The 12,757-nt window shown below is 46.3% G+C and overlaps 1 protein-coding gene across 1 annotated transcript in view; it reads right to left on the bottom strand.

Moving 5' to 3' along the window:
- Positions 1-679: 679 nt before the first annotated feature.
- LOC142260635 (uncharacterized) overlaps positions 680-12,757 on the bottom strand; it is a 38,280-nt gene continuing 26,202 nt past the window's right edge. Inside the window, exons 2-3 of the mRNA XM_075332027.1 lie at positions 6,673-6,773; positions 680-3,429 (exon numbers count right to left, since the gene is read on the bottom strand). Of these exons, the coding sequence (XP_075188142.1) occupies positions 2,186-3,429; positions 6,673-6,751 (1,323 nt within the window). The 5' untranslated portion in view covers positions 6,752-6,773 and the 3' untranslated portion in view covers positions 680-2,185. The remainder of the gene's footprint in view (positions 3,430-6,672; positions 6,774-12,757) is intronic.

Below are 12,757 nucleotides of genomic sequence, written 5' to 3'. Positions count from 1 at the left end.
ACACACAGACCTAGTGGTGGGGGGACACACAGATCTAGTGGAGAGGGGGGACAGAGACCTAGGGGAGGGGGGGCACACAGCCCTGGGGGCCACACAAACCTGGGGAAGAAGCACAAAACCCTGTGGAAGAAGCACACAACCCTGGTGGAGCGGACACAGAGGGAGCAGGCACATGGCAGCTGGGAAATGAGCACATAGCAGCACAGTGGGAACGGGCACACAGCACAGTGGGAGCGCACACTGGGGAGCGGGCACGGGGGAGCTGGCACAAAGGAGCGAGCAAGGAGGAGCGGGCACGGGGAAGCTGTAACGGAGAAGCGGGCACGGGGGAGCGAGCACGTATTAGCTAGCACGCAGCACGGGGGAGCGCGCACGGAAGAGCTGGCACGCAGCAGGGGGAGCGCTCACCTACTAGTTGAAGCCGTCAAACTGCTGCTGGGATTCTGTGGGACGGGGCGAAAGTGTTAACCCCGACCCACAAAATAAGTCCTGAGCACACACGCACTGACCAGCGTTCAGTAGTGAACGCTGAATGCGTGTCCTCGTAGAGCGCATGGGGATTTAAAGGGCCGGCAAGACACGGATGCCGGCAGAGTCCCGGGGGCAGTAGAAAAGGTCTTCCGGAGGTTCCCCACTCCTGGTCTAAAAGATGAAAAAATAATCACATGGCCCCCTTGTTCACCTGATCTGGACCCCATAGAGAACCTGTGGTCCCTCATAAAATGTGACATCTACAGGGAGGGAAAACAGTACACCTCTCGGAACGGTGTCTGGGAGGCTGTGGTGGCTGCTGCACGCAATGTTGATCGCAAACAGATCAAGCAACTGACAGAATCTATAGATGGTAGGCTGTGTAGTGTCATCATAAAGAAAGGTGGCTATATTGGACACCAATTTTTTGGGGTTTTGTGTTTGCATGTCAGAAATGTTTTTTTCAAAATTTTGTGCAGTTATATTGGTTTACCTTGTGAAAATAAACAAGTGAGATGGGAATATATTTGGTTTTTATTAAGTTGCCTAATAATTCTGCACAGTAATAGTTACCTGCACAAACAGATATCCTCCTAAGATAGCCAAATCTAAAAAAACCCACTCCAACTTCCAAAAATATTAAGCTTTGATATTTGAGTCTTTGAGAACATAGTTGTTAATCAATAATAAAAAACTCCTCTAAAATACCACTTGCCTAATAATTCTGCTTGCGGTGTATATAAACTTTTTAGTTTCACATTCCTAAACTTCACGTTTAACAAAGAAAATGAAACTATACAAGTCCTTATCTAAAGTAAGCAGAGGTCTCTGTTGCATTACACCAGGAAAGACACAGTACAGGCTCTACAAAGACAAAATGGAGTGTAGATTTAACAAAATAGATTCTGCTCTCATTAAAGCAATACACAGATGGATGAATAAAGAGTACAACTTGGCTATAAAAAAAAGTTTATTCTCCCCATCAAAAATTAGAAAAATGAAATATGTAAAAACATGAATAGTTTGTAAATGATCATAAAACGTACACAACCGTAATGACCCATGAAAAGAAATGAACTCTTTATTAACAGATAGTAAAAGCCTATTAATATTTACTAAAACAGACATTCTATTCATGACTATGGCTTCACTCCTGTTATTTACCCTGTTACCAGCGTACGCTGCTTACACAGAGTCGGTGCTCGTTGGTCTCCCGCAGTCAAACACGCCAATGCGTGCTGCCCTGCAGGAGCCCGACGACCAAAAAATGAACCAGAACAGTGTGTAACGATCAGCAATTTCACAGCAGGGGCCAGGTCGCTGCTTAGTGTCACACACAGCGAGATCGCTGATGAGGTCACTGGTACAACACAAAACCTGTGACTCAGCAGCGATCTTGCTAGCGATCTCGCTATGTACCCCTTCCACAAAGACAAAATGGAGTGTAGATTTAAAAAATTAGATACTGCTCTCATTCAAGCAATACACAAATGGATGAATAGAGTATAACTTAGCTATATATAAAAAAAAAAAAAAAAAAAAAAAAAAATTGTCTCCTAATCAAAAATTAGAAGAAAAAGTATGTAAAAAGATGAAGTTTGTAAATGATCCATCATAAAAAGTACACAACCGTAATGACCCATGAAATAAAATGAACTCTCTATTAACAGATAGCAAGTCTTAATATTTACAAAAACAGGCATTCTACTCATGACTATGGCTTCAATCTTGCGTGAATTATCTTATGTATAATAAAATCTGCTTTCCGAGCAAAACATTTTCCACATTCTGAACATGAATATGGATTCTCTCCTGTGTGAATTATCTTATGTTTATTAAGATTTGATTTTGCAGCAAAACATTTCCCACATTCTGAACATGAATATGACTTCTCTCCTGTGTGAATTCTCGCATGTATAATAAGATGTGATTTCCGAGCAAAACATTTTCCACATTCTGAACATGAATATGGCTTCTCTCCTGTGTGAATTATCTTATGTTTATTAAGATTTGATTTTACAGCAAAACATTTTCCACATTCTGAACATGAATATGGCTTCTCTCCTGTGTGAATTATCTTATGTTTATTAAGATTTGATTTTACAGCAAAACATTCCCCACATTCTGAACATGAATATGATTTCTCTCCTGTGTGAATTCTCACATGTGTAATGAGATATGATTGCTGAGAAAAACATTTCCAACATTCTGAACATGAATATGGCTTCTCTCCTGTGTGAATTCTCCCATGTTTAACAAGAGCTGATTTCTCAGCAAAACATTTCCCACATTCTGAACATGAATATGAATACTCTCCTGTGTGAATTCTCTCATGTGTAATGAGATATGATTGCTGAGAAAAACATTTCCCACATTCTGAACATGAATATGGCTTCTCTCCTGTGTGAATTCTCCCATGTTTAACAAGAGCTGATTTCTGAGCAAAACATTTCTCACATTCTGAACATGAATATGGCTTTTCTCCTGTGTGAATTCTCCCATGTTTAACAAGAGCTGATATCTGAGCAAAACATTTCTCACATTCTGAACATGAATATGGCTTCTCTCCTGTGTGAATTCTCACATGTTTAACAAGACTTGATTTGTGAGCAAAACATTTCCCACATTCTGAACATGAATATGGCTTCTCTCCTGTGTGAATTTTCTCATGTCTAATGAGTTCTGATTTCATAGCAAAACATTTCCCACATACTGCACATGAACATGGCTTCACTCCTGTGTGAATGCTCTCATGTGTAATGAGATGTGATTTCTGAGCAAAACATTTCCCACATTCTGCACATGAATATGGCTTCACTCCTGTGTGAATTATCTCATGTCTAATAAGATTTGATTTCTGAGCAAAACATTTCTCACATTCTGAACATGAATATGGCTTCGCTTCTTTGTTACTTTCACTTCCCTTAGCATTCTGTGTAGAACTCCTGGTACCGTCATCTGTCATAAAAAAAAATTGAAGTTATAAGCTTTTAATAATATAACTTCAAACATTCACATAGACACTCATAAATCCATATAAATTCCAAAGTGTGTAGCAAAATTCTACTTTAACAAGGCCTGTGTGACAGAAAATACCCAAAAATGACATCATTTTAAAAAAAGACATTCAATAAAACATTTACAAACATATCCAGTGGCACTCAATAATATAAGGATACTTTGGCATTGCATTACTGCTGTAGAAATATTAGAAAAAAGGGATTAATACACAGGTAATGAGAAAAATGAGTGAAACGACATAGGCATTGCATTACTGCTTTAGAGATATTTGCAAAGTGAGATTCTTAGCTTATGTATTGACCAATCCATGTGAGCCCGATAACCTTGACAAGCATCTGACCAAGCACTCCACCCTATAGCCAGGGTGTGTCCACCATCTTATTTTACCAGGAACCTATCTGCCCAGACATGCAGATTGTTAAATCACACATAGAGGCATTTAAGGTTAGGTTCCCAATATAATGAGATCACCTTGTCGAGGTTATCGGGCTCACATGGATTGGCCAATACATAAGCTAAGAATCTCTCTTTACAAATATCTCTAAAGCAGTAATGCAATGCCTAGGTCTTTTTACTCATTTTTCACATTAGCTATGTATTTATCCCTTTTTTGTAATATTCCTACAGCAGCAATGCAATGCAAAAGTACACCTCAGATGCGTCACAGGAATTAAAGCAATGTGGAAGGAAAAAATTAAGATTTTAATTTTTCCCACAAAAGTGTTGCTTTAACCACAAATTTTCATTTTCCCAAGGGTAAGATGAGGAAATGGACCATATAATTCTGTTAGGCAATTTCTCGAGGGTACGCCGATAGCCCATATGTGGTGAAAACTACTGCTTGGGTCCACAGCAGGACTCGGAAGGGAAGGAGCAACATTTGACTTTTGGAGAACAAAATTGGCTGAAATAGATAGAGGATGCCAAGTCACGTTTGTAAAGCCCTTGATGTGCCTAAACAGTGGAAACACCCCACAAATTATCTCATTTTGGAAACTACACCACTGAAGGAATGTATTTAGAGGTGTGGAGATGATAGGAGTACCCTTATATAAGGCAAGGGGTCTTTAGCCGACCCCCAGCTATTATGGCGGACCCATCTGCACCCAATGATAAGGTTGCTGTGGGCGTTGGATATGTGGAACGCCCCATAGGCTGTGAGCTGTGAATGCTGCTGTCAAAGATTGAAAAGTTAACAGCAATGGGTAAAGCTTACCTCCACTGAATAACTGAATAGACATCATCTGCTGCCAATAACAGAGACTTAGCTTCTGGTCCGCAAGAAGTAATAGGATGAAATAATACTTTACATATCGAGGAGGGGTTAAAGAAAACCTGGCAGCTACAAGAACACTATTTATTTGCAGATACAGTGGCAATCTGAGTACCTAGTATTTAAATAATATCTATCTGGTTTATTCAAACAGTGTGTAATGCTAGTCACTGCATTTATTTCCTCCCCTACACGTAGTGTCTCTCTCCTTTGTGTGCAGTGTAGGACTTTTGCTTTTCCCTGTGTCTGTGGTATTTGTGGGGTTTGCATCTCCACTCCAGGTGGGGGGAGAGGGTGGTGTTAGATCAGGGTTTGTACAGGAGTTAGTGTGGCGCCCCTGAGGCGTCAATTGCCACAGGATACTGCATCGCAACCAAGGTGTGGTATCAATCTCGGGTACGGTGGAGGTAATTCACCGGTATGCACACAATTCACACAACACTCATCTTAGCAGCTCTGCCATTGGGCCTGGGCTAGGGTAGGATGGGGGGGGTGGCCATCACGAGGTATGTGACCTCCTGCCCACTAGTTCATCCAACCCGGGGAATGGAGTGTAGTTCGGGGGAGCAGCCTGTGACCGCAAGGTAGAGAAGAGACAGATCAGCAGGAGAGCTGTACAGACAGTCAATCAAGGAGTGAAGACCTGTGGCTTGGAGCTGGTGCAGCTCGGCCCAGGTATGGAATAGAAAGGGATCCTAGGGCTCACATAGAGTGCAGCAGGCACCCGTGACCCATTTCACTAGCAAGCAAGTGGGTGGCAAGTCCATTAGAACAAGGAACACACAGAAAGGTGCATCGCCCTTGACCTCCGAACTATCCGGGATCAGCTGGAGCCCACCACAGCAAAGCTCAGTACTCCAGAGGCGGCACGTGTCATCTCTGTGCATCGGATACCTCAGTGAGTAAAGAAACTTTGATTGCAATCTCTGTGTCGATCCATATTTCCTCGGCACTTCAGGCACCACGCTCGCCTTACAACATCAGTGTCGATTACCACTCTCAACTTTGCCTGTGGAAAGCTGTACCAACCAAGCTGCGCTACCATCTGCCCCAGAGGAAATGTCCCGTAGTGTCGGCTCATAAATAGCCGCAAACCACAGGTGGCGTCACGAACAACTTTCATCCCCAGTAAATATTTCCCTTCCACCATCTTTATTGACACCGCTGGGGTCACGAAAGCGGGCCTGGCCGCTGTGACATCCCCCTTTCTACACCGGCCTGGTGATGAGTAACCCGCAAGACCCCGTGGGCGCGTCATTAGAGTTACACTGGCGGTCCAGACATGGATACCATCAATGAAGAAAAAAAAAATGGATACCATCAAGCCTACCTGTGGGATAAGGGACAGCACAAGATCCCTAGTCTGAGGGCCTGATTCAGGGTGTCTCTTCTCCAGTTACCCCGGCACCTCTGTGATACCCTGGTTTTGGGAGTAAGTACTCAGCTAAGTAACTGATCAATCACTCAGAACAGGTAACCCCTGAAGAAACCAAGCACCTCCCAGTTTGATTGAACTGAGCTGTCGCTCAACTAACAGCTTGGCATGGCCCTGATTCCATAGAAAGGCAGCAGTCACTCACTGCATCCATGACAGCAGAGAGATTGTGGCACAGTGGCTGCAAGGGGAAAATGCAGTTACATTCTCCCAGCAGCTGCTCGCTTCCAGTCACCAGCACAGTGGGAGAGGCTGTAACAGTCACCACTTACTACATAGTGGGTGCACAGTAATCAACCCGCTTGTTCCTTGGCTGACAGCTTGTGAGCGGTAAGTGTTACTGTTTCCCGCACTGCATCGGTGACGGTATACGAGCGGCAGCAGGGAGAACGTAACTTCATTTTCTATTGCAGCTGGGAATGTGACTGTTCTCTTTGTTATTTAATGGTGACTCTTCACTGAGGAGGGTTACCTGTGGAAAGATCTCTACTCCGTTCATCACTCCGCACATCCATTTCTCCTTTTTCCATTGTGTCTGCAGCGTTCTGCATATCTTTTCCCTGAATTTCAAAGCTGTAAAATAAATAATGTAAAAGTCAGGGACAGAAGGAAAAGTCATGTGGAAGGTTCTAGATGGACGCTTCTGTTACCAGAGCAGTGTGGCCCTGAGACCAATCGATGCATGGCCTCTACGCCTCCTATATCCCCCGTGCTGCCCCAGAGTCAGTTCAGCAGGGATAGAAGCAGACGTGGCAGGGTCCACTTAGTGTGGTACATTATGACATTGGGATTTCCTTCATTGTTTTGTCTTCACAATTTGGACGCCCTAATGCTTATTTTTCCGTCATTTGAGAATTGTTTTAGTCAACAATGTTGTATTTTTGAAAGTCTTTTTGAGGTAAATTAGTTTTATTCAATTGTTTTTCTTTAAGAGGGTGGACAGAGGCGTACATAGAAATCATGGGACCCCACAGCGGAAGTTCTAATTGGTACCCCTCCCCCAAAAAATAAAAATGTAATTAATATTCAACTGGGTCATATAAGAACCTCTCCCAACTTTACAGCCCTTAAACCTACAAATTTGACCACCACACAAAAAGCAAGGCCAGTTCAAAAATATATAAATCCGGGCAGTGATACAGTGGTAAACACAAAACCTACAAACACTACCCTGAAAGTACTCAAACAAATTTATTGCAAAAATATCTTTATTATTAAAAGTTGTAAAACAATAGTACAGCAGAAAATGTGAAAAATATACCAATCAAATATGCCCCATGGCACTATATAGTCATCAGTTTGCCAATATTCAGAATTGAAAATATATATCATACATTATTAGTCATAATGACAAACTGTAATATATGGCATCAAATAAATAAATTATGGGGGCGGGGCGACGTAGCCAACCAGAGAGGACGCATGGGAAGAGAGCTCCTATAATCCTGATCTTATCCTGGCTGTTTATACCCGGTTACCTGACACATCTACTCACCGACCTGCTGCTGTGACAGGAGACACCATTTGGAGACTGTCGGTCCTCACCGGAGCTGTTCCCTGAGTAGTGCAGGGCGACGCTGGATCTCCTGAGACTGGAGTGACTCGCCCACCCCAGGGCTATGGGACACCCGGTGCCGGGCCGGACTAGTTCGGGGTCGTCAGTGGTGGCAGGGCCCGACTCCGTGGCCCTGGTGGGTGTCAGTTAAATATGGCTGGTGACTTGGGGTTTGTGTTCGTGACGCCACCTGTGGTATGCGGCTATTAAGCCGCTGCTGCTGTGTAGGGCCTCCGGGGTGATGATATGGCAGCAATGGTGGTATTGCTCCCCACAGGTGGAGCGGTGCCCCGGGGACACTGTTGGTGCTCGTGAGAGTCTATGGTGTTGTGTGGAAAACACAGTGCAGGGCCGACAGGCATGAAAGAAACAGGCACAAACAACAGTCTCTTTACCTTCTCCTCTTTTACTTCACAAACGGTTAGTCCTGGGAGACCGTTACAGGTGGTAGAGGGCTCCGGCCGGCCTGGAAGTAACTGAGCTGTCGTTTTGGCCAGATGAGTATGAGGCCTACTCCTGTTCTTTTCCTTGCTGTGATAGGACCCTGCTCTCTGGATTTAGCAATGGCCCTCTTGCTGCTGGGACCGGTGGTACGTCCCTTTCCCTCTGTGGTAGGCTGCACAGGCCCTCTCTGGTGCTTCTCTGCTGGAGTCCACACCGGGCCCTGATGATGCAGCTGTACCTTCGGGCTGTTTATGGGCCAGGTGCTTGCAGCTCTCCTGCCCTTCGGATTCGGCTACCAGGGAGTATTTTAGGCCCTGGTGGCCACAGACTCCGATGTCCGAGTCTCTTCTTTGCCTCTCTGCTCCTCCTGCCTCACTACTGGGCCAAGCTGCTCCAGCTCTAGGCCCCAGTTCCACAGGACAGCACTACTCTGCGTCTGCTTGCTATGACTTCTCTTTACAGACTGAACACTAACTCCTCCCTCAGGCCAGACTTAAGGAATGCTCCCTGGAACTCCAGGTTCAGAGCTCCCCCTGCTGGTCTGAGGGAGAACTGCGTTGGATGTTAAACTTACTGGCCAATAGACCTCCCAATTACCTCCAGGCTCAGCATTAACCCTTTGGAGGGGCAATGCTGTTGTGGCGACCAGGTCCTGGGGTGCCACACTCCCCCTTAGTTAAACTCAGTACTCCCGGACTGAAGAAAACAAAACAAGACATAACATGTTACAACCTTAAACAACTATAAGAGTCCAGTGTGGCTCCCTGCCGGGTGTCCATTACACTGCTCCATGGGGGACCCGCCACGATAAAACCCCCAACGTAGGCTCTGGCCATGCGTCAGAGCATTGATGACCCCACTCTATGCACGCCGGACGGGTTTTTCTTCAGGGGTACTGAGCACACTGGTGCTAACTATGTACAGCTAGAGTTTTGGCCACCCATAGTCCAGTGACCCAATTGTCCATTTACTTAATCACCTAAAACAAAACATTACATACAAGACATTTTCATATAACTATTTACACTCTGTTAGGTATTTTACTTTCTATGTTCTATACCTTGGAGGGGGCTGTCCCCGAGTGCTACGTTGGGACCGGTGTAGCTCTGGGGTTTGTCCCTGACTACTTGGAGTGTCTGCCCCCTCCGTGTTACTGGTAGGCCTAACCCTAACAGGTATGCGTGTTGGTTGCCTACGGAGTCTCAGATTCACCAAGGGTTCGACAGGTTCACCACTGGCAGGGGGTTGATTCTCCTGTTCTACTGCTGGCGTGTCATATTGTGTTGGGGCAGACAGTTCCTTAGATGGGTCTGGAACCTCTTCTGTCTCTGGCTCGACCAACTGCGGGAACGTCAAGACTGGTACCACTATGGCATTATTTATTCGGGTCCAAGTTTTGGGGAATTTGCCGAGGATGGTTTGTATCATCTCTTCCTCTTTTTCTCGAATTTCTTCCACTTCTTTTTGGATTTTGCACCGCTCAGGGCACGCTTTCAGGCGGTCTCTGGAAACTGTTTGATAGGTCTTGCCTTCATCCTTGCTTATGAGGCATACCTTACTATTGTCAAAGTTGGAGGGAATAATGGTGTAGGGTTCATTCTCCCACTGATCATCTAATTTATGCGCCCTCCGCTTTTTGTTAAGGACCTGTTCTCCAGGTGCTAAGGGAGTTGCTGGGGCCGTTTGATTGTAGTTCTGTTCTTGTCTCGTTCTTGCTTGGGACAGGCTCTTTTCTACGCATTCCTGAACTCTGCGGTACTGCTGTTGTCGCTCTGTATCCCAATCTTCTATCTCTTGAACTGCTTCAGGTGACACAGTTCCCATCTCCAAGTCTACAGGTAACTTGCCAGGTCTTGCTCGCATCAGGTAAGCAGGGCTGCAGTTGGTCGAATTTACTGGGATATGGTTATACAGGTCTACCAGATCTGGTAACTTCTCTGGCCATTGGTTTCTTTCTTCCAGCGGTAGAGTCTTGAGCATATCAAAGACCACATGGTTCATCTTCTCGCACAATCCATTGGTCTGGGGGTGGTACGGTGTTGTTCTGATTTTCTTACAACCGTACATGTTACAGAACTCTTGGAACACTTCTGCCTCGAATGCAGGACCTTGATCAGTCAGTACCCTTTCAGGGTAACCGTGAGGTCGACAAAAGTATGCCTGAAACGCTCTAGCTGCTGTTCTGGCTGTCTGGTCTTTCACAGACACTACTACCAGGAAACGAGAGTAATGGTCCACAATGGTGAGGGCGTAAACATAGCCTGACCGGCTCGGTGTTAACTTCACGTGGTCCAGGGCCACCAACTCTAGGGGCTGCTTCGTGACAATTGGCTGTAGGGGAGACCTCTGGCTGGCACCATCTTTCCACCTCAGGTTACACGGACCACAGTCTCGGCACCATTTCTCGACTGTCTTTCTCATGTGCACCCAGTAGAACCGATCACGGAGTAGGGTCTCCAACCCGAAGTGTCCCGCTTTATCATGGTAAGCTGCTAGGACCATTGGAGCATCCCTCTGTGGGACCACTATCTGCCAGATGAGTTCATTCGTTCGCCAGTTGACATATCTCTTGCATAGCTTGCCTTGGTAGGTGAACAGTCGTTCCCTCTCCTTCCACAGCTGCTGGGCTTCTTCTGGAGCATCTGGGCCAAGATGGGTCTCAGCTTGTGCTAGCTTTTCTTTGACCAATCGCACGGCCGGGTCACCGTTCTGTGTCTCTTCCCAATTATGGTGGAGTAATGGGTTGACCGAGACCTCGTGCTGGCTCGAGTGCTTCTCTCCTACAGCATGCTCACACTGGGAAACACCTTGGTGATGGAAAGCCGGTAACTCTATCTCTTCGAGTTCATCCAGGTCTTCTCCAGACTCGGGTAAGTGAGGCATTCTGGACAGCGCATCAGCATTGTTATTCTTCTTGCCAGCCCGGTACTTGATGGTAAAGTCAAAGTTAGACAGCCGGGCCATCCATCGCTGCTCCAACGCACCTAGCTTGGCTGTTGCCAGATGTGTCAACGGATTGTTGTCCGTGAAGATGGTGAACTTGGCCGACACCAGATAGTGCTTGAAGCGTTCAGTCACTGCCCAAACAATAGCGAGGAACTCCAGCTTGAAGGAACTGTAGTTTTCTGGATTCCTTTCTGTGGGACGAAGCTTCCTGCTGGCGTAAGCTATCACCTTCTCTCTGCCTCCCTGCACCTGGGACAGAACTGCTCCCAGGCCCACGTTGCTGGCGTCTGTGTACAGTACAAACGGCTGGCTGTAGTCAGGGTAGGCCAGAATTTCTTCTCCCGTGAGAGCCCCTTTCAGCCGGACAAAAGACGTTTCTATTTGGCTGTTCCATTCAAATGGAGGGCTTTGCTTCTTAGCCTTCTTTGGCTGGCCCACCAGGAGATCTTGAAGAGGCGCCGCTATCTTGGTGAAACCATCAATGAACCTTCGGTAGTAGCCCACCAGCCCAAGGAACTGCCGCACCTCCTTTACCGTGGTGGGTCTCGGCCAGTCTTGATTACTGTGACTTTCTCTGGATCAGGTGCCACACCTTCTGCGCTGACCACATGACCCAAGTACTGTACCTTTGGCTTCAAGAGGTGACATTTGGACGGCTTTATCTTCAGGCCATACACAGACAGGGACTCGAACACTTCTGCCAAGTGCCTCAGGTGGTCTTCATAAGTCCTTGAGTAGACTATGACGTCATCCAGGTATAACAGCACGGTTTCAAAGTTGTGATGGCCCAAGCAGCACTCCATCAACCTTTGGAATGTCCCTGGGGCGTTGCAGAGCCCGAATGGCATACAGTTGAACTCACAGAGGCCCATTGGTATCGTGAATGTAGTCTTCTCCTTGTCCACCTCTGCCACGGGAACCTGCCAATACCCACTGGTGAGATCTAAGGTGGAGAAATAGTTAGCTGACTTTAAGGCTGTTAGTGACTCCTCTTTTCTGGGTAGTGGGTAAGCATCTTTATGTGTAATGCGGTTAATTTGTCTGTAATCTACGCACATTTTCATTGTACCATCTTTTTTCTTTACGAGCACTAGTGGAGCTGCCCAGGGGCTACAACTATCTCTGATAACCCCAGCCTCCTTCATTTCCCATAACATTTCTTTGGCACGCTGATACTGCGCTGGTGGTACAGGGCGGTATCTCTCTTTAATGGGATGATGATCACCCGTGGGGATTTGATGTTTGACCCCTTTTACCTGCCCAAAATCTAGGGGGTGTTTCCTGAAGACCCGCTCGTACTCCTGTACCACCCGATAAACCCCATGCTTTTGGCGTGAGGGGGTGGAGTCGGTGCCCACATGTAATTTTTGGCAACAGTCTTCCAGCTGTCCCTTGGAGCCATTGTCTTCCGCCTGGTCGGATGGGATCAAGGGTTCCACTGCTTTGATGGTATTGTTACTGACAGTGTACAGTTTTGCTACAGTGGCGTACCGGGGCAATTTGGCTTCCTCCTCCCCACAATTCATGACGCGGACGGGCACTCTTCCCTTGCGGACGTCTGCTACCCCTCTGGCTATCAGGACACCAGGCCTACTTTCTGAATACACAGGTT

Source organism: Anomaloglossus baeobatrachus, unplaced genomic scaffold (assembly GCF_048569485.1).
Source record: "Anomaloglossus baeobatrachus isolate aAnoBae1 unplaced genomic scaffold, aAnoBae1.hap1 Scaffold_148, whole genome shotgun sequence".
In the NCBI taxonomy this organism is placed as follows: domain Eukaryota; kingdom Metazoa; phylum Chordata; class Amphibia; order Anura; family Aromobatidae; genus Anomaloglossus; species Anomaloglossus baeobatrachus.
Note: the sequence above shows the minus strand (reverse complement) of the source record. Positions and strands in the feature narration are given on the sequence as shown.